Source organism: Ips typographus, linkage group LG1, assembly GCF_016097725.1.
Source record: "Ips typographus isolate SLU linkage group LG1, UJ_Ityp_2.0, whole genome shotgun sequence".
NCBI classification, from domain to species: Eukaryota; Metazoa; Arthropoda; class Insecta; order Coleoptera; family Curculionidae; genus Ips; species Ips typographus.
Window position 1 is genome coordinate 15,892,114 of NC_138422.1, and position 27,437 is coordinate 15,919,550.

At 35.9% G+C, this 27,437-nt stretch overlaps 2 protein-coding genes and 1 long non-coding RNA gene across 11 annotated transcripts in view; 2 read left to right on the forward strand and 1 right to left on the reverse strand.

Moving 5' to 3' along the window:
- Window positions 1–18,846, reverse strand: part of LOC145730182 (uncharacterized) — a 96,174-nt gene extending 77,328 nt beyond the window's left edge. Inside the window, exons 1-2 of one of the 2 annotated variants that reach the window (XR_014178559.1) lie at window positions 18,557–18,846; window positions 12,139–12,201 (exon numbers count right to left, since the gene is read on the reverse strand). This is a non-coding gene — a long non-coding RNA (uncharacterized LOC145730182). Of the gene's footprint in view, window positions 1–12,138; window positions 12,243–18,556 lie in introns of those variants that run through there. The other variant, XR_014178558.1, reaches the window with a different exon arrangement.
- The window catches only part of LOC145730078 (uncharacterized), a 124,807-nt gene that overhangs the window by 87,254 nt on the left and 10,116 nt on the right, over window positions 1–27,437 (forward strand). The window contains exons 8-10 of one of the 7 annotated variants that reach the window (XM_081981072.1): window positions 25,827–25,903; window positions 25,961–26,065; window positions 26,234–27,434. The gene's annotated coding sequence lies outside the window, so the exon portion shown is untranslated. Of the gene's footprint in view, window positions 1–4,677; window positions 4,743–4,806; window positions 4,935–5,076; window positions 5,309–20,450; window positions 21,011–25,826; window positions 25,904–25,960; window positions 26,066–26,233; window positions 27,435–27,437 lie in introns of those variants that run through there. The other 6 variants (XM_081981142.1, XM_081981133.1, XM_081981103.1 and 3 more) reach the window with 6 other exon arrangements.
- On the forward strand, window positions 516–27,434 carry LOC145729983 (uncharacterized). 2 transcript variants are annotated; one of them, XM_081980996.1, is made up of 10 exons: window positions 516–1,413; window positions 1,767–1,903; window positions 2,169–2,267; window positions 2,612–2,676; window positions 2,883–3,477; window positions 4,026–4,240; window positions 19,790–19,862; window positions 19,919–20,023; window positions 20,178–20,435; window positions 26,507–27,434. In XM_081980996.1, the coding sequence occupies exons 1-5, from the start codon at window positions 1,250–1,252 to the stop codon at window positions 2,904–2,906; spliced, it is 489 nt and encodes a 162-aa protein (XP_081837122.1). In that variant the 5' UTR covers window positions 516–1,249; the 3' UTR covers window positions 2,907–3,477; window positions 4,026–4,240; window positions 19,790–19,862; window positions 19,919–20,023; window positions 20,178–20,435; window positions 26,507–27,434. The 2 variants fall into 2 exon arrangements, with proteins under 2 accessions (XP_081837122.1, XP_081837130.1); XM_081981004.1 differs by lacking the exons at window positions 4,026–4,240; window positions 19,790–19,862; window positions 19,919–20,023; window positions 20,178–20,435; window positions 26,507–27,434 and adding an exon at window positions 3,533–3,671.

Consider the following 27,437-nt stretch of genomic DNA (forward strand, 5'->3'; position numbering starts at 1 on the left):
GAATATTTGGTTGCATACAACCACCAAAAATATTAAATTAGAAAGCCTTGTTTTCTCTAATCACGTGGTACTTCTATCTGAAAAGTTTGGGCGGTCACGTGATCAAAGCCTTTGACGTATCATATGACAGACATTTGACAATACGTATTTTAAAAATAAAAAAATAATATCTTTGTTGATCAATCTACTGTTGAATTTTGCAAATATTTATATTGTAGGTCTGTGCAGTTACAAAACTTTGTCAACCGGATAATCCGAATTTTATAATCTTGATGCTGGTATTGCTGGCCTCCAGTTTTCTGTTAAACAGTATGAATATGAACTTAATATATTTTTGACAACTGTTGTTAATTTATGGTTAATCACTGAACTAAACACATTTTAATTTTGTAATTTTTATTGTAAATACGTCTTGGCGGTTGAGCTCTGATCGAGCAAATCTTTAACAAATGTACGTTTGAATAATCTTGTAGTTTTGCCAAAATAATATCCTAGAATTTTAAACTACCCGCACTATTTTCACCGGAAATAGTAGTGGGCGGTGAATTGGTGCTAGTTGCCATGCTCCCATTTGTTTCAAGAAGAACCAAGAACTTTGATCTTCACCAATGAGTAAAAAGAACAAGTATCAGGAGGTAACAATAATACAAATTATAACCCGTTTGTGCATTAAGCGAGGGGGACGGAAGTTCACCATCTTTGATTGCGCATTCGCCTACTGCGCAGTTGAATTGACGCAAAGTCATTGAAAGTTTGGAGTTTCAAACCCGCAAAAATTGGTTGTTTGTATTTGTTGTAATATAGTGTTAGTTTGTTTTGTTTGTTTGTGGTTCTTTAACAGTTGAGTTTTGCAAATTTAAATTAAGTTGTACAGTGGACAAGATAAACAAGTATTGACGGCCGCCATATTACTCCCCCCCTCCCCCTTGTTTCCGTCACCCACTGGGTTTGCTATTGCTCCTTCCTGCTATATTTACATTTTTTTTATTCATTGGGTTAAGCAAAACAAAATGAAAAGGATGTTAACAACTTTTGACAAATTCAAATTTTTTTTAGACAAGTCTATTAAAATATTGATATTACGGTTGTAGTTTTTAATTTATACTGATTTATACGTGTGATTTATACTAACTAATTCGTGCGCGGTGTTTTTATAGTGTTTTCTTTCGTTTGTGCAATTTTTGCACAATAGGTTTTTTTAGTTTAGTTTTTTACCTTTTGGCTGGGTTTTACAACGACTTTTGTCACTATGGGCAAGACGGGATGTGCCATAAAGGGGTGCAGCCCTTCAAAACATTCCCGACGATTTCGTTTTCCTAACCCGGAAAAAGACAGTGTTACTTTTTCACTGTGGAAACAATTTTTAAGACAATTTGTTTTACTTCTTTGTTCTAATATGGAAATTTATAGCAGGTAAGTTTTCAAGTAAAGTTCATTTTTATTTGTTATAATGTTAAGGTAGTAAGAGGATTACTATAAGAGGTTTTCAAGGAGGCAAAGAGAAAATAGGTTTAATGATTTGTAGAACTCAACCAAGCTAACAAGCTTCTTAGTTTATGACGATTATTTTGGTAAGTATAGTGGAAAACTAATGTATTCTTTTGCATAAAGTGCGTTTAAACAGTACTATGACTCACTGACTAAGTGACTAATAAATGTATCTGTTTTAATACCCTAGTTTTGCACTATACCTAGGTACTACTAATAGTAGTACTTAATAGAAATAAGGTACAGTAGATAAAAATGAAACTGAAATGTATTTTCAGGTATTATGTGTGTGAAAAGCACTTTTTGCCTGAAGACTTTAATCCATATAACAGACGCATGCTAAAAAAGGGAGTGATTCCTTCAAGGTTCCTACCAAGTCCTTGCCAGCAAGCACCAAAGGACACAGATTTCCCAAGTAATTTTATTCAAATAAAAATATACCAATACAGTGATGTCGCGCATGTTAGTATTAGTATTTTTTTTTAATTAAGGTTTTGTTTTCTGGAAAAACTGCTGATAGCATGTTGGGCAATTCCATTTAAAATCTAATAAAAAAAATTGTGGTGATTGAGTGAGTGCTCTTTCGTTGCACTTACCTAACACCTTCACTGTGTGAAGAATGTGAAGATGAACTTATATACTTTTCGTTTTTGTAATATGTGAAATGTTTGTTTCCCTAGACCTTCCTAATGTAGACCTTCCCTCAAAATCTCTTGAAATCCCCTCCATTGACAATGAAAAATTAAAGAACTTGCCAGATCAAAGACCATCAACTTCTGGTAAATATGAATACATATAATTATTTGGTATAGTTTGTTTTTTTCAAAAGTTTAGCTATATCATATCCCGCGTCACCACATTACGTTTGAATGAACTGATTTGATACATCTATAATTATTAGGCACGTATTCACCAAAAAAACGTGCAAAAATGAACAGGACCAAACATTGGTTTGACAAAAAAACATGCACAAACCAAATCAAATTACATACACTCTTTAATTCTCAAATTCTCATACAGGTATCTGTGCATATCCAGTATAATAAAATTTATAAACCTGTTATGTATACCTAGGTTTATAAATTTTATTTAAGTAAATTTTCACAAAGTAATCAATCAACAGGCAATCCTAATCAAGATGTGCTTCCATCTTCCTCCATCCATCCAAGAATGAATCCCTGTCTTCTGGTAAGTTTCACGTTTTAAAGAAGCAAAATATTTCTAATTTGGGTTTGAGATTGAAGGTTTGCTTGATGTTTATAACTAACAAATAAGAAAGAGGGAAAGAGAAAGAGACATATTTTTTTTTGTATAACAGGCTTTTCTTACATTGCAGTTTAATTTGTCCTAAAGAAATGATAATATTAATTATTAATATTGTTATATTCATTTAGGCATTCTTCAAGCTGTTGGACTGAAAAGGTCCAGTAGATTATCTCCTATAGCTAAGCGGTTGTATTCTGAAGTTGTACATTTAAGGAAAAGCTGCAGGCAGTTAAAAAGAAGAAGGTCGCACGCTATGAAAAATTCAGCTTTTAGAAAGAAAACTTGCTTAAGGGAAAAAGCCATTACTTGGATAAGAAGTAGTTTTACGGAGGTTGTGAAATTTTTTTTTATTTCGCAAATGCTGAGTTCCGGAAAGAAACCCAAAGGTAGACGTTTTTCACTAAGCGATAAGCTGATTGCTATTGCCATATGGAAAACCAGCAGTGCAGCTTACCTATTAAAAAGAATTTTTTCTTTGCCGTCGCTGGTTACCCTATCTAAAGTTTTAAGAAAAATAACAATTAACCCTGGAATTCACACAGTAGTGTTTGATGGACTAAAGGAGTTGGGGACAAACATGAAACCTCTTGACAAATATTGCGTTTTAATGTTTGACGAAATGTCTTTATCTCCAGAAATAAAACCTAATTTTCCAGTTGGGCACATCGAAGGGTTGTTGATTATGGGTATAGAAGGACTGGTGATATCGCCAAGCACGTCCAGGTACTCTCAATGGATTAATATATTACTTCGTAATACATTATTGTTTCTTTTTAAGGTATTTATGTTGAAAGGAATTTCATCTAACTGGAAGCAACCAGTTGCTTTCCATTTTGTCAAAGATTCGGCAAGCGCCCCAGAGATTGTCAGGACTATTAAAGAAATTGTGCGAAACGCCAAAAAGTCGGGTTTTAAAGTAGTTTCGTTAGTTTGTGATCAAGGTACAAATAATGTCAAAGCTATTAAAAGTCTACTTGATGAAACAAGATCAAAATATGTGAGACAAAATTTGGAGATGAGGCATAGAGTTATTGAAATTGATGACGAAAAATAATTCCTTTATTTGACACTCCCCACTTATTGAAAGGAATGAGAAATACCCTGTTGAAACATAACATACAGTTTCATCATGATGGTATTTTGAAAACCATCAAAAAAGTGGGAAGATTTGCGGAGTGCTTGGCAAAATTATTGTGTTGATGTGGATTTGTGCCTATTAACCAAAATTACTGAAGGTCACATTGAGGAGAATAAAATGAAAAAAATGAAAGTTTCAGTAGCCGCACAAACTTTGAACTCCACCCCCGACTCGGTGCTCGGTGATTTTGCCCAGTGGCCGTTCGAGAGAATAGACCGACGGGACTGACTGACCTTAGCTGACAAGATGGATTTTCTTCTACTTTCAATGATGTCTGAAGACAAAGTTTGGGAAAATGGATAGTTCGGACAACGTTTTTCACTCAAAAAGAGTAGTTATACCAGTTAGGTAAGTTTGCCTTACCGGCCATTTTGTTTTCCAATATTCCCATAGCCCATAGCTGCTATTTTGCTTTCGAATAGTGGGTCCATTTGTGTCCCTGTATTTATAACATAACATTTTTTTATTATGTAGTACAGGCGAATTTCAGGCAATCAGTTGCCAAAGTATTAATTTTCTTATGCCTCCTAAAAAAGGATGGTCTGGGTCCCATGGCGGCCATTTTGTGATGGTTTACGCCTTTTTTGTTGTTCATGTTTCCGCCATTTTGAATCACCCAAATTAACTACAATTACTTTTGGCTTTACTTTCTTTAAAAGGGTGTGGTCATTATAGCATCCATTTTGGTTTCATTTCAGTTTTTTTTTAACATAAATTAGAAATTTGCAACTCCCAATCATACCTAAACCTAATTATTGAATTAAAAACTTACATTTCTGTTCCAGGTTTGAAGAGATGACATACTTTCCAACTTTCTTAAGGACCCTTGTAATGTGTGAATTAATTATTTATGACAGGTGAAAATTATAATCAAGTTTAAATTATCTTTTTTTAATAACAGTTTTATTGTGCAGAAAGGAACCTGAGGAGTGAGGAAGGATGAAAACCAATCTGACTTGTGCCATGTAACCTTCCCTGAGGACTTTGATACTACAACAGTTGACAATCAGGTAACATACTTTTGAATTTGGTTTCCTTTGTTGTAAGTGAAAGGAAAACTAGTCACACAGTCTCCTCTTTTCATAATTTTTGTTACATTTAATTCTTAGGTATTTTATTAATTATACATTTGATACATCGACTTGAAAGAAAAATGTCTTACTTAACTATTTTTTAAAATTCAGGTGGAGGTGGACTATCTGAAGCTTTTGGTCACATGGTTAGGACAGAGGTGTTCAGCATGGATCTGGAGTCTAGCAAGAAACTATGAATTTATTCATTTAGGTAGGTAGAGTTCTTTTTACTTATCACTTTAGCCTAGTTACCTAGATAAGTTTAAATTATGTTTGAACATACCTTACAAAGTTTTACCTGGTGTACTTTCTTTCCTTGTGTGATGTTTCTCTATGTCAATATAATTTGGTTATATATGGTTAGTGCTGCAAGTAGAGGCATTAATGCTATTTAATATTTCTGCAGTGAAATATTGATTGCTTTTAAAAAGTACAATACAGGAGTTTTGTCTGTAAGCTTTTAAACCTTTATTAATCTCTTAAAATTCAATTCAGATTTTACTATTGATGGAAAATCATAAAAAAGGGTTTCAGTTTGTCTATTACCTGCAAATATGTTCAAGCAGAGCAAGAGTCTCAAAAGGACCGGTTTTTATTATCAATACTTCTAACCTTGATACAAGTTTGATTGGGAAATCAAGGTAATATGCTTACTTTACAAAAAAAAATCAAATTTGTATTAATAAAATCTGGTGTTAAACCCTTTGAGACCCTTCTGTTTAGTTAGTAATTGTATTTTTAAAGTTACGGTTTGTGTCTCTTTATTAACTCCACCATTAAACAGTGGACTCATTTTCTGAAATAACCTCAGAATCAAATGGGTCCACTTTCTAAAGCCACTTTTCGGATTAGCAAAACTGTATTAATTTCTCATGCATTATTTTTGTAAGCTTCACAATCAAAAAACATAATTTAAAGCTGTGATGTTCACTCAAGTACAGAATTGTGAAGCTTATTTTCAATATCCCCTTATTTGTGATTATTATGCCGTTTGTTTTCCCTGGTATTTTTTCCCATTTAAACCAAAACAAGTAGCATCAGTTAAGTCATTGTAAAGTTTAATCTTTGTATAAATATTTAATTTTTAACTGTCAATTGCAAGTTTTTAAAGTTAAACCTTACATTGACATAAACTGAATCCCAAACTGGACAAGATGCCCGCAAAAATGGTTCAAAGCCACCTCAAGAATATTGTTACGGTCTGGACCTACTATGCTCGATAGTTCTTAACAAGCGCTCGCTTCGGGATGAAACCGATGCGCCGTAATATCTGGCCGGGCGCGTATTAAAGTAGGCCACAGTTAGGAAGCGCCGGACCTGGAACAATCGTTAATATTCGACGTAAATCGCGAAGCGTTTCGCGGTCATTCTAGAACGTGGTTTGCGAATATAAAAGACGCGGTGTAAACCGCGGGAGTAGTGAATTTGGGAACGCGGATAAGTTTAAATAGCGGAATAATTGTGGAATTGTAGTAGTGTTTTTAGTAGCTGTGTTAATTATTGTACGGAGTGTTTTGAAGTGTAATAAATTTATTAATCGTTGAGTTAAATTGACTTTGTGTGAACCCACGGGAAAATCGTAACAATTGGTGTCAGAAGTGCGATCAGACTTTAGTGCGACGTGAATTTGAACTAAACTTCGGGTTAGAGACTTGTGTTCAGAACCGGACTAGAGATTTTCGGAACAGTGGTGTGTTAAATTTATTTATGCCAATAACAAGACGTCAAAGTGCAAACATGGAGGCCCAATTTGCAGCTATTATGGCAATGCTTAAACAAGACAAAGAAGAACGACAACAAGACAAGGAAAAACAAGAAAGGATTCGACAACAAGAGAAGGAAGAACAAGAAAGGATTCGACAACAAGAGAAGGAAGAACAAGAAAGGATTCGACAACAAGACAAGGAAGAACAAGAAAGGATTCGACAAGAACAAGAAAGGATTCGACAACAAGAGAAGGAAGAACAAGAAAGGATTCGACAACAGAGAAGGAAGAACAAGAAAGGATTCGACAACAACAAGAAAGAATGCTACAAACAAGATATAGAAATGCGTCAAGAAGATAGAGAGCGGCAAGAAAAACGTAACGTAGAAATATTGAACGTTCTAGCACGGAACAAGACAGAAATCCAAGAGTATGTAACCCATAGTCTCAATGATGTTCGGGAGGACATTAATAAAATTCAGAACGATGTTCGGGAGGACATTAATGATGTTCGGGAGGACATTATAAAATTCAGAACGGTGTTGCGGAGGACATTAATGATGTTCGGGGAGGACATGATAAAATTCAGAATGATGTCGAGATAAGCTACGCGACTTAGAACGGAAAATTGACAGCAGAGGAGCCAGCTCTACAGTGATCACCGGAAACAAGATCAAGCCTCCCACATACGATGGTCAAACTTCATGGGCAACGTACCAACTCCAATTTGAGGCCGCTGCAAATGCAAATCGATGGAGTAACGAGGAAATGGCTGTAGCACTGGTGGTGGCATTACGAGGACCTGCATTGGAGCTGTTACAGACTCTGCCTATCGCCCAACAAAGCAACTATGACGCATTAGTAGCTGCATTAGAACGACGTTATGGGGATCAGCATAGGAAAGGAGTGTACCAAACACAATTAAAGGCAAGACTGCAGAAAACTGGTTGAAAATTTACAAGAGTTTGAGGCCGAAATTCGTCGCCTTGTGCATCTGGCTTACCCAGCCGTCCCGGATGAAATCCAAGAAGAACTTGTGGCACAGTATTTTGTAGATGGGATTCGAGATCCGGAGGTAAAGAAAATGCTGAAGATGTTCAAAGGGAGCAACAGCAGCGAATTACTGATTCGAGCGCTGGAAGTTGAAGCTGCGTGCAACGACTTAAAGCCAAAAATCAGGGCCGTGACTATTCAAGAGGAGAGAGAACCGCCAGCCGATCATGTTGCCTACATCAATAGATAAAATTGAATCAATGGTCGGCCAAATAGTGCAACAAGTGGCAGCATTAGGAAATGGTCTTTCCACACAGTTAGAACGATCACGCCCGATCACGAGAGTGGAGTGTTATCGATGCGGACGTACGGGACACATGAAACGAGATTGTCGAGTAAGGATACCGTCCCGCTCTCCAACGAGGGACGTACAACCATCCAGAAGGGACCAGGAAAACTCCCACTAGTCAACATTACGGGGCGAATGTTGACTAGCGAAGACAAAGCCCCCAGAATTATCTCCATCAGAAGCCTGGGTAGATCAATGGGAAGCCTGAACGTAGATGGAAAGGTGGATGCGATGAACGTTACTTTTACTTTGGATACCGGTGCGGCAGTATCTTTGATCCGGTCAAACCTTGTGGATAAAAGTCAAGTTAAGCCTTTACGAAGAAGTATTCTCCTGCGCACTGTGACTGGAGAATCGGCTAAAGTTTTAGGAGAAATAACAGTCAAGATTTGCCTTGGAAGGATTACGTTTTACCACACCGTGTTAGTAGCGGATATTGAAGATGAATTTATTCTGGGAATGGACCTGATTCGTCAACATGGATTTTCTTTTGATCCCGAGCAAAATATCCTAAGGTTTGGAAGTGAAGAGTTCATCCTGTCAACCAGTCACCGCTGTGAAGTCACCCATTAATGTTTTGGCATCTCAGACAGTAAAAATAAGCGGCAATTCCGAGCAAATAATTATTGGACAATTGGAGCAGAATTCTGGGAGCTGTGTTGGACTTGTACGAAACCCGGACCGACCAGGAAGATGCCTCATTGGGAAATCACTTGTAAATGGAGGAAGTGAAGTCCCAATAAGAGTTGCAAACATTTTTTCAGACGACGTCAAAATCAACAAAGGCGAAATTATTGCGGTATTCGAGCCTGTAGTCAAATAACCAATTGCGATGGGTTACCAGAACAGGAGGAGCAGTTGGGGGAAAACAAGCTCTTAAATGAACTTGAAAAGACCTGGAAACATCTGTCAACACCACAACTGAAGAAGGCTCGGAAACTGATTTTGGACCATGGCAGCATATTTGGAACACCGAACAATATGGGAAAAACTACCATTGTAAAACACCGAATTAACACCGGCAATGCACAACCGATTCGACAACCACCTAGGAGACTACCAATAGCCAAACAACAGGAAGTGCAGGAATTAGTGGACAGGATGCTTGACGACGGAGTTATAGAAGAATCCTGCAGCCCTTGGTCATCACCTGTTGTTCTGGTCACTAAGAAAGATGGATCAAGCAGATTTTGTGTAGATTACCGAAAACTGAATGACGTGACCAAAAAGGACAGCTATCCACTTCCCCGTATCGACGACACACTGACGACTTTGGCAGGATCCTGTTGGTTTTCTACTTTAGATTTGAAGAGTGGGTACTGGCAAGTTGGCATTGAGGAGCAAGATAAGGAGAAGACTGCTTTTTCTGCTGGAAATGGGCTGTACCAATTCAATGTGATGCCCTTCGGACTTTGTAATGCTCCTGCTACGTTTGAAAGACTAATGGAAATTGTGCTTCGTGGCCTTAACTGGAAGACTTGCTTGGTTTATCTGGACGATATCATGGTGATGGGAAAAAACTTTTGAAGAACATCTGGACAACTTGCAAGAAGTATTTGCTAGAATAGGTGGTGCCCATCTCCGATTGAACGCCAAAAAGTGTTGGTTCTTCCAAAAGCAAGTCGAATTCCTTGGGCATGTGGTGTCGGTCGACGGAATCCAGACGGACGACAAGAAGATCCAAGCAATTAGAGAATGGCCAGTACCAAAGGATAAACACGAACTCAGAAGCTTTCTAGGACTTGCCACCTACTACAGACGGTTTGTGGAGGATTTGCCAACATCGCAGCTCCGCTACATCAACTTACTGAGGACAAAACACCCTACTGTTGGAATACCCAATGTGATCAGGCGTTCAGAAGGTTAAAAGCATCACTTTGCTCCAGTCCCATCCTCAGTTATCCACAACCAAAAGGAAAGTTCATTTTAGACACAGATGCCAGTAATTCTGGTATTGGAGCTGTATTGTCTCAAATCCAAAACGGAGAAGAACATGTCATAGAATACTTCAGTAGGAAACTTACCAAAGCAGAACGGAACTACTGTGTTACGAGAAAAGAGCTACTGGCAATAGTAAAATCAGTCGATCACTTTCACAAGTACTTGTACGGACAGGAATTTTTGATAAGGACTGACCATGCGGCACTCAAGTGGCTCCTCGGAATGAAACAACCGGAAGGGCAAGTAGCAAGATGGCTTGAAAAACTCCAGCAGTATAATTTCAACATCAAGCATCGACCCGGAAAGCTGCATAATAACGCAGATGCTCTATCAAGAAGACCTTGCGCCGAAGATGCAACATTGCCAGAAACGGAACAACGTGAAGGATGTTGTGTCCATCAGAATGGTTCAGCTGAAGACCAATGATGAATGGAGTCCCGATGAGATTAGGAAGGATCAACTAGAAGACAGCGACATAGGCCCATTGTTGTTGAGAAAGGAACAAAGCGAGCCAAGACCAACATGGCAAGAAATCTCTAGCAAAGGCCTGACGTTCAAAGCACTTTGGGCTCAGTGGGACTCGCTTGTGGTTGAAGGCGGCTTGCTAAAAGGGCTTGGGAGAGTGCCGATGGAAAAGAGATAAGGAAGCAGCTGGTAGTTCCCAGAGGAAGGGTCGACCACGTACTGGAGGAAATGCACAATGGAAAGACTGGTGCTCATTTGGGAGTAAATAAGACTTTGGACAAAATCCGGCAACGCTTTTACTGGGTGAACTACTGCCAAGACGTGAAATCATGGTGTCGACAATGTTCCATTTGTGCAGCTAGCCACGGACCACAGACGAGATCCCGGGGACCTATGAAGCAGTATAACGTAGGATTGCCGTTCGAACGTTTAGCCATAGATGTCGCTGGGCCTTTTCCTGAGACCAACAGAGGCAACAAGTACATTCTTGTTGCCATGGATTACTTTAGCAAATGGCCTGAGGTGTTTGCGATTCCAATCAAGAAGCCAGCACAGTCGCTGATATTCTCGTCGAAAATGTCTTCAGTAGATTTGGTGTGCCGTTGGAGTTACATTCTGATCAGGGACGAAAACTTTGAGTCCAAGCTCTTTCAGAGGCTCTGTGATCTGCTAGGCATTAGGAAGACCCGAACAACGCCGCTTCATCCTCCGTCGGATGGCAATGGTCGAGAGATTTAATAAGACCATAGAGCAACATCTCTCAAAGGTTGTTGATCAGCATCAGAAAGATTGGGACCAGCATATTCCGCTCTTCTTGATGCTTATAGAGCAGCAGTCCACAACTCAACGGGACAGTCACCATCTAAAGTTCTGTTTGGTCGAGAACTGCGACTTCCATGTGATGTGGTGTTCGGATCTCCAACAGGCCAAAGCACAACATTGAGAACTACGTTGACGAGTTGCAAGACAGATTACTGAACGTCCATGATCTGGTCAGGGAAAGTTTGAATCTAACTAGCGACAAGATGAAAGCTCGTTATGATCTGAGGGCCAATTCGGGAGGGTTCCAGAAGGATGATAAAGTTTGGTTGTTTAACCCTCAGAGGAAGAAAGGCAAATCACCAAAATTAACACCTGTTTGGGAGGGACCTTACAATGTGGTAAAAAGGTTAAACGATGTCGTGTACAGAGTCCAACGCAGCCCCAAAGCCAAGATGAAAATTGTCCATCTGGACAGACTCAAGAAATACCACGGATTAGATGAAGCGGATCGGGACGATCAGCTTTAAGAGGGGGGCAGTGTTACGGTCTGGACCTACTATGCTCGATACTTCTTAACAAGCGCTCGCTTCGGGATGAAACCGATGCGCGCCGTAATATCTGGCCGGGCGCGTATTAAAGTAGGCCACAGTTAGGAAGCGCCGGACCTGGAACAATCGTTAATATTCGACGTAATCGCGAGCGTTTCGCGGTCATTTCAGAACGTGGTTTGCGAATATAAAAGACGCGGTGTAAACCGCGGAGTAGTGAATTTGGGAACGCGGATAAGTTTAAATAGCGGAATAATTGTGGAATTGTAGTAGTGTTTTTAGTAGCTGTGTTAATTATTGTACGGAGTGTTTTGAAGTGTAATAAATTTATTAATCGTTGAGTTAAATTGACTTTGTGTGAACCCACGGGAAAATCGTAACAATATTTTGCTGTATTATGGTTTGTACACCTTAAGAAGAAGATGCCCGCCATTAATTTGAAGATAAGCAGGATGCCATCCATAGAAGCCAGGCTAATGAGATTTTAATTGAAATAAATGCTTATTATAAAAAATTAAGTAGTTTAATTTCTATACCTTATTACTCAGTTGCAGGAGATAGGTTACATAAAAATAAGAGGTACGCTACATAAATATTCTTAAATTAGCATTGCATGTCATTAGTCATGGTGTTACCAATAATGATTCGTTTGGATTTAAAGCCCAATTTTGCGACGTAACTGGTTTTACAAACTAGGAATCAACGTACTTTGTGCGACGAACTCTGAAGTCATGTGTTGTCACATTTTTCAAACCCTGTTTGAGGAAAGCGAAAACAACTCGGAAGCGTGTGTCATAAAGACAGTCATTTCTAGATTGTTTCTGACCCTTAGTTTTCCAGTTTATGGTGAAACTAGCTAGTAGGGCTAGGACGGTAATCAGTCGCCAAAATACGGTTTTGAATCGCCATATATCTCAAAAGGGCGCAAGAGATTGGGGAGCTCATAAACCTCACTAAGTTACGAAAGACTTGAATACTGAAAATATATTTGCGAGGAGGAAACTATTCGCTGTTACAACTCGTCTTGCTAGGGCGGTGTGGACGCCCATAGCCAGAGGGCGCCAGCACTTACATTACATACATTTAAAAAAAATTATCAACATTTCTACTTAATTTCCTAGAATAGCTATTTATGTATTAAGCGCGCAAACATTAACTTTTATGCGCCGAGAATGAAGTTGATTCATTCGAAAGCTTGAAAGTCACATTGTGCGCATAATACATACAATATCGAAAAATGCAATCATTATTGAATGTTCGTAGAAAAAGTAACAAAAACAAATATAAAGTTCTTGTTTACAAATTAAACTTGAAGAAATCTTTTTATGTCGGAGCCCTGGATTGGCAAGGTAAATCAATAACGGTGTCCTGAATCTATGAGTTCAAAATATCAAGCTTCTGATGGCATTACTAACAAAGATTCTAAATTCTCGTTTGTCAAAGACGACCTTAACTTGGATTTAATAAGTTTTAATTCAGAAATGCTCGTTCGCAAGAAACTTGAGTCAATGGAATGGTTAGAAGAAATTTGTAAATACTTTTGAAAGTTATTGTAAACCGTACACAATTTAATTTTCTAATATATTTTATAAGCACACTTGATGCATTGTTGCATGATGCTGGAGGCGTTGAACTGGATCGCATGGTCTTCATCATCTTCTTGATCATCGTCATCATTGTGGTCCATCGTTTTTCCTCGTCTGAGGTATCTTCATACGCATAGTCAGCGTCCATACTTACATTTGAAATCTGGGGCCAAACATTCATGAACGATATAAGTTCTTCTTTAAGCTATATTTCGTCAACTTTTAAAAGTCATTTATTTTCGTTAATGATTTAGGATGAAGATATTCTTGGGTCGAAACATGCTATGGCTGCTATGTCCAAGTAGAGCGATTTAGAGAGCTTTCCATAGTTTGAACAGCCTTATCCACATTACGAAAAATATCTTTATTTTGATTTCTTCTTCGGGAGAAGTTCCAACACTGTCACCTTCAGAAGGTGTCTCCTGCCATTTTCTTTACTTTCTTCTTTTCTTTTCTCATCAGGTTATTGCTTTGCCAATACTATGTCATCAAGAGTTTTATCGTTGTTTGCTCTTTCTTCAAGTCTCTGCGTCATTTTTAGAACAAAGCGTTGAGCGCTTTGTTCTAAAATGCTTTTAAAAGTTTCAGGAAACTTGTCTTGTAACCTTTTAGTCTACTAGAAGAAGGACTCATATTCCTCCATGCTTGGGCGTAGTCTAGATTCTTTGTTTTGGAGATAATCCGATATGTGGCGTAGTGATTTTGAACACTTGCAAGAATACCATACCAATAACTATTGTATCGAAATCCAGATACTTGTTAAGTAAAGCAGTTGCTTAATGTCTCACTTTTGCATTGAAATTTGTTGATTGTGAACTTTGAAAAGAGCCAATAGCAACTCTACAACCATTTACACATGTAGTTTAGAAAGCGTCAGGTTGAATTTTAAGAAAACCATAAATGGATTTAAAAAATATCACTTGTATTTTCAGAAAAAGGTACTTTCAATATTAGATAATAACTTTGATTTTTCGAAATTGCAATTTGTATTTCAGATTAGTCACTTGTAGTATAGAAAAGAGCAGTTGGATTTTAGACATGGTCATTTGTAATTTGGAAATTAGAGTGGAGCAAAAAAAGTTAATAAAAAAAAAGTAAATAAGTAAAAAAAAAGTACATTGTGGTTTAAGCAGTTCAATGAAAAATCGATTTATCTCGAAAACCGTTTATTTTAATCGAAATAAGAGAAGAGTACAATTTTTCGATAAAAATGTTAAGAGTATCCATTAATGGCATTTGCAGCTGAAAAGAATGACAGCTGTCAAAGTTTAAGCAAATTGTGGTCCTTAGGTCCAGTTAGTTCCGGCCTTTCGAGACGAGATACCTGGTTTTCATGTCAAATAGAAGGTCTCTTGCGATAAAACATTAAACCCATAATCATTACATATACAAAACTGTTTCAAAAGTTACGACCAAAAACGTTAATTGGAAGGCAGTTCTTTGGGGCTAGAATATCCTTAGGAGTGACTTTAAAAGAAATTATATAAATAAATCGTATTATTTTATAATACGATTATAAAAGATGTATATATGCCCCCCTGTATATGCCCCCCGAGAGATTGTCATATAGTTATGGGACACCCTGTATATTTTATATAAATTAATACTCCCGATAGGCGGGTTTTTTTTGCTTAAAGTGATATTAAAAAAAACGATGAACTATAACCACAGTAGAAACACAAAAAAATCTGAAATTGAAATAACGCGTTCTAAATACAAGTGACCTTTTCTGAAACCAAATTTTACGATAATAAAATACAAGTTATAGATTCTGAAATCCAACAAGTGATATTTTCTAAACTACATGTGTAAATGGTGTAGATAAATGTGTTTAGGTTTAGCTGTGTTTGAAGGACTGTTTTTCAGAACAGTCCACTCATCTATGCTGGCCGAATATTTTATTTGCTGGGTTGCTGCGGCTTTGCCATCTAGTTACTCCAATAGCTTATAATTTGTACTAATTTGTAGTCAGGAAATTTGTTCCCTGAACTTGTCCAGTCTCGCCACGCGGATTAAGCGTTGCCGCTGCAGCGGGGGACCGGTAAGCAGGGATGGCGACGTAGCATAGCAAATGTAGGTAATTAAAAATGACATGTAATTAATGGACGAATTCTTCGTGTATTTAATGTAACAATGTAATTAATACACCAAAAATCTAGTCCACCATATTATCTAGAAATATTAACGTTCTTGGATAGTAGTAAGGATTATTATCTACATCATTTTTTTGGAATATAACAGTTAAAATTTATTTTCAAACACGTTCTTAGCGTAAACCATGCTACAAAACTTTATTACAGATTTATTATTTCAGAAAATAAGTATCAAATAAAAACACCTACAAGTAGCACAACTATATAACAAATAAAATAGAAAATATTATAAAATAAAAAGTGAATTTAACATTAGAGAATGTCATGAAACCAAAACTCAACAACAACTTTGAAATTTCTAATCTGCAACTGAAAAAAATTTCATCTTCGGAGCCGTAATCAACTTCAACATAAGGATATTCATACTTTAATGTAAAATATATTTGTATTAATTTTTTTGAATTGTCAAAAGTAAGCCTATTCTAAGTAGGCTATGAATATTTCCCCAGTTTGAGAAAAGCCTTTCAATTTGAGCAGACGAAGCGGGAACTTGTAACAATTCAGAGCTAAGTCCACCCAAAATTGGGAATTCAGTTTTTGACATTCCGCCAAATATTAATGGTTTGGAAATTTTCTTTTCGGAAAGTACTGCAACATACCTATAATTAATTCAGAATATTATCGACAAAAATCTTATGTATTTCAAAATATACCTACTTGTATTTGTATAAAGTGATCCAATTCTTCAATTCCCTGTGAATTTAAACAACCTTTAAAAAAAACATGTTTATTTGACGTTTATGTTTTGGCTGATAATTTAGGGATATCATAAGTTGGATGAAGAAAATATGCTGCCAACGAATATATATTTAAAGCCATTTTCCTTTTCTTTGTTCTAATTTCTGAAGCAAATTTATCAGGAAGTTCAATGGTGTCGCGATAAGGACACCATCTTGGTCTCGACAGGGAGGGTTTAATCTGTGTCCTTCTTCATTATTATTTGTTTTTCAAAGTCAGGATATTTAAATGTTTTCAAAACCAGAGAAACCTTGTCTACTATTTTTTTATCCAAAATATCTTTGGCCAGAAGATTTGCTGTATGGCTGTTACATGTGCTGTGCCATAGTACGTGTTTCAAAAGTGAATTCATTTTTACCATATAACTCGCATTGTCGGAAACCACTGCATATAACTCAACATTGTAATGTTCTTTTGCTATTCTAATAGACTCGCTTAAAATTTCTGCTATTTTTCAGTGACTTTAACCGCTTGTACTCCGGAAGAAGTTGACGGCTGTAACAAAGTTACATAACCATCCTCTTCAACAATGTACTCTAGCAAAGTTTGCTAAAACAAAAACATAATAATAGATTGCAATCATTGATGTTAGTTTAGCTACTAAAAATTGTTTAAAAAGATAACTCACCAATTCTTCTCTATCATTATGATGGTTTTTGTGTGCAATTTATCAACCTCTTATTAATGAGTGAAGAAGATGACCGAAGTGTTCTTTTAACAGGTCGTTGATAGTAGTATTTTCGGCAATACTACTATCAACATTGTTGTCACTGACAAGTTTGCATCTATTTCTAAAAAAATATTATACATAAGCTTCAGTTTTACCAGGCAGAGTCAACATAAATAATAGTATATTATGTTACTAGGAGTAGAAAGAGGCGATTGTTGTGCTGAGCTCAGAAGATTGACCAAAGCGAAGCTGAGATCGACAATGGGCCTATCCCACATATCATAAATTTTTGTTTAATGACTGGAAATCTAAAGAATAGGATCAAAAAACAAATTTTTCAAATTCTTGAGGAAAAAATTATGGTCGTAAATGGTTCCTACATTAGTTTGAATTTGCCCATTAAATTTAAAAGATCTGTTTTGGCGCGCATGTGACGTACGGAATTCTGGGCGATTTATTGGCTGTTGCACGCCAACTGTTTCACTTCTTGTCGCTGATTGGTTGATAGTGTAGTACGTCACCAGCGGCGGGCGTTTAAAAGATGAGATTAATGTAGTTTTTAATCATAATTTTTTTCTATTTAGACTTAATATTTTTGAAAACAAAAAAGTACGGGTATAATATTTTCAATCCGTCTTTGTAGTTATGAAATAAAAAAAAAATGTGGACAGGCCCATTGAGCGAAGCGCAATTATCGCACTCTACTCCCGTGTTACATATACCTACAATTTTTTTGTCAAGCGTTCTTCAGTTTAATTTGCAAGATATCCACTGATTTATTGTGACAACCACAACATCAACAACCACAACCCCATTTAAACTTCGCCAAAAACGTCAACAAACTGAAAATGTTAATGTCACGCACACCCATTCATAGTTTGTCAAAAATGACAGTATTGACAATATTTATTTACTAGTACAATAATGAAAATCCATTGTTGTATTAGTAACATAATGTAGGTCTACGCCGGCAGTACAACTCAATAATAAGCTTATTTTAGACCGCTTCAAAAAATACATTCTCGATTGCCCATTCCTCCTGTTACTCAGAAAATTATCAAACAATTCAAATATTATCTTGAGTCTAAGGGTTTATTACAACTAGTTGCTGTATTATAAAAACTAGAAACGCTTAAAATCAAAGATAATTAAAATTTGTTGTGTTTACCTGTGTAACTGAAGCCTTTCGCCCGATGTATTTCTAATTAAATTGCCGCAAACCTTACATTTTGCCGCACACTTTCCATGTTCTCTTACCATCTCAAAGTTAAGATTGTCGTATACTTTACTCAGTTTTCCACCTCTTCCAGACATTTCAATTGGTATGTTAGTAAAACCCAACCAATTCAAATACAGGTGAAGGGTATTTTAGGAACCTAACCTCAAAATTGAACAACTGACGTAATTAATTACATTTGCTACATTATCGACGTATTTATTACATTAACTACATTAACTACATTAACTACATTAACTACGCGTGTATGCAGTTAATTGCAGTATTCATGTATTTGCCCATCCCTGCCGGTAAGGCAAAACCATTGTCCTTTACCGTTGAAACGCTGTCATAATAATACGCATGTGTTCATATTGGAGCCAGCCATCGCGCGGTTTCGTCGTAACTTGTCAGTTTCAGAACAGGAAGGCGCCAAAATTTTTAGGCTGGAGGGCGCACTGGGACGGATAGGTCCCGGCGGTCCAGCACGGGCCTGAAATTTGCATATGAAAACCTAAATTGACACTAGACATTAGACATTTATTTAAAGATATCTATTTTACTATCACATTTGACAGAATGGGTTATGTATTTGAATATTTGGTTGCATACAACCACCAAAAATATTATATCTCTGTTGATTAATCTACTGTTGAATTTTGCAAATATTTATATTGTAGATCTGTGCAGTTATAAAACCTTGTCAACCGGCTAATCCGAATTTTATAATCTTGATGCTGGTATTGCTGGCCTCCAGTTTTTTGTTAAACAGTATGAATATGAACTCAATATATTTTTGACAACTGTTATTAATTTATGGTTAATCACTGAACTAAACACATTTAATTTTGTAATTATTATTATAAATACTTCTTGGCGGTTGTGCTCTGATCAAGCAAATCTTTAACAAATGTACGTTTGAATAATCTTGTAGTTTTGCGAAAATAATATCCTAGAATTTTAAACTACCCGCACTATTTTCACCGGAAATAGTAGTGGGCGGTGAATTGGTGCTAGTTGCCATGCTCCCATTTGTTTCAAGAACTTTGATATTGATCTTCACTTCACCCTCGACTCGGTCATTTTGCATTTTGCCATGATTTTGCCAGCGGCCGTTAGAGAGACTACATGTCGATGGGACCGACCTTAACTGACAAAATTGATTTTCTTCTACTTTCAATGATGTCTGAAGACAAAGTTGGGAAAATGGATAGTTCGGACAACGTTTTCCACCACAACCACCAATTTTCACTCAAAATGAGCAGTTAGGTAAGTTTGCCTTACCGGCCATTTTGCTTTTCAGGATTCCCATAGCTGCTATTTTGCTTTCGAATAGTGGGTCCATTTGTAAACGTCGCTGTATTTATAACATAACATTTTTTATGTAGCACAGACGAATTTCAGGCAATCAGTTGCCAAAATATTGATTGTCTTATGCCTCGTCAAAAGGGGTGGTCTGGGTCCCATGGCGGCCATTTTGTGATGGTTTAACGCCTTTTTTGCTGTTCATGTTTCCGCCATTTTCAATCACCCAAATTAACTACAATTAATTTTGGCTTTACTTTCTTTAAAAGGGTGTGGTCATCCTAGCATTCATTTTGGTTTCATTTCAGTTTTTTTTGAACATAAATTAGAAATTTGCAACTCCCAATCATACCTAAATAATTATTGAATTAAAAACTTACATTTCTGTTCCAGGTTTGAAGAGATGACATACTTTCCAACTTTCTTAAGGACCCTTGTAATGTGCGAATTAATTATTTTATGACAGGTGAGAATCATAATCAAGTTTAAATTATCTTTTTTAATAACAGTTTTATTGTGCAGAAAGGAACCTGAGGGAGCAGAGGAGTGAGGAAGGATGAAAACCAATCTGACTGGTGCCATGCAACCTTCCCTGAGGAGTTTGATACTACAACAGTTGACAATCAGGTAACATACTTTTGAATTTGGTTTCCTTTGTTGTAAGTGAAAGGAAAACTAGTCACATTTAATTTTTAGTTTCCAATTCTAATTATACATTTTTACTTTTTTACATCCAGACTTGAAAGAAAAATGTGTTACTTAACTATTTTTTAAAATTCAGGTGGAGGTGGACTGAAGCTTCTGGTCACATGGCTAGGATGGAGGTACAGGAGGTGTTCAGCATGGATCTGGAGTCTAGCAAGAAACTATGAATTTATTCATATAGGTGGGGAGGGTTCTTTTTACTTATCACTTTAGCCTAGTTACCTAGATAAGTTTAAATTATGTTTGAACATACCTTACAAAGTTTTACCTGGTGTACTTTCTTTCCTTGTGTTGATGTTTCTCTATGTCAATATATTTTGGTTGTATATGGTTAGTGCTGCAAGTAGAGGCATTAATGCTATTTTAATATTTCTGCAGTGAAATATTGATTTATTTTAAAAAGTACAATACAGGAGTTTTGTCTGTAAGCTTTTAAAACCTTTATTAATCTCTTAAAATTGAATTCAGATTTTACTATTGATGGAAAATCATAAAAAAAGAGTTTCGGTTTGTTTATTACCTGCAAGTATGTTCAAGCAAAGCAAGAGTCTCAAAAGGACCAGTTTTTATTTTTTTCATCAATATTTCTAACCTTGTTTGAAGTTTAAAAAAAAAATCAAATTTGTATTAATTAAATCTGATGGTAAACGTTTTGAGACCCTTCTGTTTAGTTAGTAATTGTATTTTAAGGTTACGGTTTGTGTCTCTTGATTAACTCCACCATTAGACAGTTGGCCCAGTTGATCTTCTGAAATAACTTCAGAATCAAATGGGTCCACTTTCTAAAGTAACTTTTCGGATTAGCAAAACTGTATTAATTTCTCATGCATTATTTTTGTAAGCTTAACAATCGAAAAAAACATAATTTAAAACTGTGATGTTCACTCAAGTACAGAATTGTGAAGCTTATTTTCAAAATCCCCTTATTTGTGAATATTTTGCCGTTTGTTTTTGCTGGTATTTTTTCCCATTTAAACCAAAACAAATAGCATCAGTTTAAGTCATTGTAAAGTTTAATCTTTGTTTAAATATTTAATTTTTAACTGTCAATTGCAAGTTTTTAAAGTTAAACCTTACATTGACATTAAACTGAATCCCAAACTGGACAAGATGCCTTCAAAAATGGCTCAAAGCCACCTCAAGGATATTTTGCTGTATATATTTTGAAGATAAGCAGATGTCATCCATAGAAGCCAGGCTAATGAGATTTTAATTGAAATAAATGCTTATTATAAAAAATTAAGTAGTTTAATTTCTATACCATATAACTCGCAGTCGAATAGATTTGTGTGTTTTCTTTAATTATTGTTTCACTTCGTTGTATTTTAGTTTATTTATTTTTGTTATTAGTTTATTTTTAATATTCATCAATTTATACTTAATACATAATATCATCACATAAATATACATAAATTGATAAATTTTATACTTAATGCATTATGAATTCCATGTTTAATCTTAAAACAGTCACGTGACCATTTGTACCTTAAAATGAGTCACGAGATTTAGCGTTAAAACCTAAAAAACGGTCACGTAATCTTTAAAATTAAATTTAATTATTAAAAATAGTCACGTGACCCGTCAAATAATATTTTGTCATTTACAGTCACGTGATCTTCAGGGTTCCGTTTTGGCATTAAATAAGAGTCACGTGTCCTTTAAAAATAAAAATTGAGTATTGAAAATCGTCATGCGACTTTCAACTGTAAAAACAGTTACGTTACTCTTCAAATAATATTTTTACAACGTTTTTAATTAAAAATGCATTATAAAGAGAGTAACGTGTGTCTTTAAAAATATCAGTTTAAAACGGAAAAGCGAGCATGTGATCCTTCAAAACTGTCATGTGACATTATAAAATCCATTTTAATCTTAAAAGAGTCACGTGACCTTTAGGATCCGTTTTGAAGCTAAAAAAGAGTCACGTGGACTAAAAAATTAAATTTGAGTATTGAAAATCGTCACGTGACCATTTGCACATTAAAAGGAGTAACGTAATTTAAAAAATCTCAGTTCAAACTGAAAAACGGTTACGTGACCCTTTAAAAATTATTTCGATATTTACTGTCACGTGACCTTCAGGATTTCGCTTTAACATTTAAAAAGAGTCACGTGACTTTAAAAAATGTTTGATTATTGAAAATCGCGACTTTATGAACTGTAAAAAGAGTCACGTAACCTTTAAAAATATATTTTATTTTTGAAAATCGTCACGTGACCATTTGTACATTATAAGGAGTCAGGTGACTCTTCAAATAATACTTTGACATCTAAAACAGTCACGTGACCTTTATGATTTCGTATGATTTGCACTGTTAAAGGCGGATTCACGTTCGTACTTACAAAGTCATTGTCGTAAAAAGTCGCACACGTAAAAAGTTAAATTGTATGTAGTTATATGAGGCCGTTTTCAGTAGGGCGTGAAACGACGCAACATAGAGTTCGTAATACGGCGTACTTCTACGTGACGTAAAAGTCTGTACGATTTCAACTTTTGACGTACAAATTAGTACGTTTTTACTCTTGATTGAAGTTGACAATCGACTGACAAGTGGTAATGAATAAAAATTTAGCGGCGTCGGCCGGAAATCTGTCGCAATTAAACCTAAATTGTTTTATTGTTTTTTGAAATGAATGTTATGTTTATATGTATAGTGAAGGGCAGTGTTCATTGTTTAAAAAAAATTTTACTTGGCACATTTCATGACTTGTGCGACAGACGTTCCGCGTACCAAGAGAACTCCATTTGTTGCTTTAATAATTTCTACGCATATCTATGTTATAGTGTTATACGACTTTTTACAACAGAGAAGTCTCAAGTGTGAACGTGAATCCGCCTTAAGAGAGGTCACAAAATATCAGTTTAAAAACTGAAAAACGATTACGTGATCCTACAAATGACATTTTGACATTCAAAACTGTCATGTGACATTTTAAATTCCATTTTTAATCTTAAAAGAGTCACGTGACCTTCAGAATCTGTTTTGACTTGACGTTAAAAAAGTCAAGCGATTTGAAAAAAAAATAGTCTAAACATAAAAACTGTCACGTGACGTTAAAATTGACATTTTAATCTTACAAATAGATACGTTATTTAGTGAATCAGTTTAAAACTAAAAAACGGTCACGTGACCAGGATTCTGTTTTGACGTTAAAAAATAGTCCTGTGACTTTTAAAATAAATAGAACCTTTATTATCGATACTTCAAACCAGAAATTCTTATCTTGTTTTGTTTTCAAAATACGAGTAAATTAACTCAAATTTATTTCAAAAAATCAAGCTTTCTTAAGCAATTCAGATGGGATAGCAAAAGAAAACGATTATAGGAAATACTGCAAATGTTGGCAACTATGTCTGCAATGACGAGCTGTTGTGGGCGACATGCCTTGCAAATACTGTCTCTCACAAATATGCAACCAGCAATACAGTTCTAATTCTCCAATATCACGCCGTCATTCCAACACAGTAGATAAGTACTTATATAAGTTCCACGTCGCATACTGACGTGTGTATAAGGCAAGGAGCTGCCAAGCCTTACTGACGAGTCCAAAGGCAGCTCCTGGGACGAAACACACATTACTACGTCATTCCCCTCTTCTTGGATGTAACCTCCAAACTGTATTAGCATTAGCGCCATCTCTTAGAGTTTACCTACAACTGAAGCGGCCGAAATACATTAGGAAGCCCCTTTGAAGTGTAAACGGGTTCCTTTTGGGTGCCACTTTAATTACATTGCGCTGGTTGTCTGTACTTATCATTTAGTCTATGGCAATAGGAAGTAAGAGGTTGTCTGTCATGGCTCAGAAATGACTGAAGTCAGACTGTTGAAAAGTTATGCACATGCACGCCGCTCGAGATTAAGAAAGATATAGATATCAGATCCTCATCGAGACTACCAACGTTTAAATTTTTTAGACATAGTACCAGAAGAGAAGATATTTAAAATCTAAAAAATAATAAAAAATAAATAAATGTATCTGAAATCCAGATACTTGTTAAGTAAAGCAGTTGCTTCATGTCTCACTTTTGCATTGAAATTTTGAAAAGAGCCAATATCAACTCTAGATAATTGTATATAGGTTTAGCTGTGTTTGAAGACTGTGTTGCTGCGGCTTTGCCATCTAGTAGTAGCTCCAATAGCTTCCAATTTGTAGTCAGGAATTTGCTCCCTGAACTTGTCCGGTCTCGCCACGCGGAAGCGTTGTCGCTGCAGCGGTGACCGGTAAGGCAAAACCGTTGAAACGCTCTCATTTAATACGCATGTGTTCATATTGGAGCAAGCCATCGCGCGGTTTCGTCGTAACTTGTCAGTTTCTGAATAGGAGGGCGCCAACATTTTAGGCTGGAAGGCGCACCGGCATAGGTCCTGGCGGCCCAGCTCGGGCCTGCAATTTGCATACGAAAACCTAAAATAACACTAGACATTAGACATTTATTTAAAGATATCTATTTTACTATCACATTTAACAGAATGGGTTATGTATTTGAATATTTGGTTGCATACAACCACCAAAAATATTAAATTAGAAAACCTTGTTTTCTCTTATCACGTGGTACTTCTATCTAAAAAGTTCAGGCGGTCACGTGATCAAAGCCTTTGACGTATCATATGACAGACATTTGATAATACGTATTTTAAAAATAAAAAAATAATATCTTTGTTGATCAATCTACTGTTGAATTTTGCAAATATTTATATTGTAGATCTGTGCAGTTATAAAACTTTGTCAACCGGATAATCCGAATTTTATAATCTTGATGCTGGTATTGCTGGCCTCCAGTTTTCTGTTAAACAGTATGAATATGAACTCAATATATTTTTGACAACTGTTGTTAATTTATGGTTAATCACTGAACTAAACACATTTTAATTTTGTAATTTTTATTATAAATACTTCTTGGCGGTTGTGTATGATCGAGCAAATCTTAACAAATGTACGTTTGAATAATCTTTTAATTTTGCGAAACTAATATCCTAGAATTTTAAACTACCCGCACTATTTTCACCGGAAATCGTAGTGAGCGGTGAATTGGCGCTAGTTGCCATGCTCCCATTGTTTCAACAAGCTTCAACTTTGAACTCCACCCTCGAGTCGGTCATTTTGCCAGCGGCCGTTGGAGAGACTATACCATACCGATGGGACCGACCACAGTACCGACCTTAGCTGACAAAATGGATTTTCTTCTACTTTCAATGATGTCTGAAGACAAAGTTTGGGAAAATGGATAGTTCGGACAACGTTTTCCACCACAACCACCAATTTTCACTCAAAATGAGCAGTTATACCAGTTAGGTAAGTTTGCCTTACCGGCCATTTTGTTTTTCAGGATTCCGATAGTTGCATAGTGGGTCCATTTGTAAACGTCCCTGTATTTATAACATAACATTTTTTTATCATTTAGCACAGACGAATTTCAGGCAATCAGTTGCCAAAATATTGATTTTCTTATGCCTCCTAAAAAGGGATGGTCTGGGTCACATGGCGGCCATTTTGTGATGGTTTACGCCTTTTTTGTTGTTCATGTTTCCGCCATTTTGAATCACCCAAATTAACTACAATTACTTTTGGCTTTACTTTCTTTAAAAGGGTGTGGTCATCCTAGCATCCATTTTGGGTTTATTTCAGTTTTTTTTTCAGTTTTTTTTGAACATAAATTGGAAATTTGCAACTCCCAATCATACCTAAATAATTATTGAATTAAAAACTTACATTTCTGTTCCAGGTTTGAAGAGATGACATACCTACTTTCCAACTTCCTTAAGGACCCTTGTAATGTGTGAATTAATTATTTTATGACAGGTGAGAATCATAATCAAGTTTAAATTTTCTTTTTTTAATAACAGTTTTATTGTGCAGAAAGGAACCTGAGGGAGCTGAGGAGTGAGGAAGGATGAAAACCAATCGGACTTGTGCCATGCAACCTTCCCTGAGGACTTTGATGCTACAACAGTTGACAATCAGGTAACATACTTTTGAATTTGGTTTCCTTTGTTGTAAGTGAAAGGAAAACTAGTCACACAGTCTCATAATTCTTGTTACATTTAATTTTTAGTTTCCAATTCTAATTATACATTTTTACATCCAGACTTGAAAGAAAAATGTGTTACTTAACTATTTTTTAAAATTCAGGTGGAGGTGGACTTTGACGCTTCTGGTCACATGGCTAGGATGGAGGTACAGGAGGTGTTCAGCATGGATCTGGAGTCTAGCAAGAAACTATGAATTTATTCATATAGGTGGGTAGGGTTCTTTTTACTTATCACTTTAGCCTAGTTACCTAGATAAGTTTAAATTATGTTTGAACATACCTTACAAAGTTTTACCTGGTGTACTTTCTTTTCTTGTGTTGATGTTTCTCTATGTCAATATATTTTGGTTGTATATGGTTAGTGCTGCAAGTAGAGGCATTAATGCTATTTAATATTTCTGCAGTGAAATATTGATTGATTTAAAAAAATACAATACAGGAGTTTTGTCTGTAAGCTTTTAAACATTTATTAATCTCTTAAAATTGAATTGAGATTTTACTATTGATGGAAAATCATAAAAAAAATGGTTTGTGTTTGTCTATTACCTGAAAGTATGTTCAAGCAAAGCAAGAATCTCAAAAGGACCAGTTTTTATTTTTTTCATCAATATTTCTAACCTTGTTAGAAGTTTAAAAAAAAAATCAAATTTTTATTAATAAAATCTGGTGGTAAACCCTTTGAGACCCTTCTGCTTAGTTAGTAATTGTATTTTTAAGGTTACTGTTTGTGTCTCTTTATTCACTCCACCATTAGACAGTTGGCCCGGTTGATTTTCTGAAATAAGTTCAGAATCAAATGGGTCCACTTTCTAAAGTAACTTTTCGGATTAGCAAAACTGTTTGTTAATTTCTCATGCATTATTTTTGTTTCACAATCGAAAAGACATAATTTAAAACTGTGATGTTCACTCAAGTACAGAATTGTGAAGCTTATTTTCAATATCCCCTTATTTGTGAATATTTTGCCGTTTGTTTTCCCTGGTATTTTTTCCCATTTAAACCAAAACAAATAGCATCAGTTTAAGTCATTGTAAAGTTTAATCTTTGTTTAAATATTTAATTTTTAACTGTCAAAAGCAAGTTTTTAAAGTTAAACCTTACATTGACATTAAACTGAATCTCAAACTGGACAAGATGCCCGCAAAAATGGTTACAAATCCACCTCAAGGATATTTTGCTGTATTATGGTTTGTACACCTTAAGAAGAAGATGCCCGCCATTAATTTTGAAGAGAAGCAGGATGCCATCCATAGAAGCCAGGCTAATGAGATTTTAATTGAAATAAATGCTTATTATAAAATATTA

What these genes read in the sequence shown, in the direction of transcription:
- LOC145729983 (XM_081980996.1), top strand. Translation starts at nt 1,250, where the DNA reads ATGGGCAAGACGGGATGTGCCATAAAGGGGTGCAGCCCTTCAAAACAT. An exon ending in AATATGGAAATTTATAGCAG is followed by an intron (nt 1,414 to 1,766) that starts GTAAGTTTTCAA and finishes ATGTATTTTCAG; the next exon opens with GTATTATGTGTGTGAAAAGC. An exon ending in GAATGAATCCCTGTCTTCTG is followed by an intron (nt 2,677 to 2,882) that starts GTAAGTTTCACG and finishes ATATTCATTTAG; the next exon opens with GCATTCTTCAAGCTGTTGGA.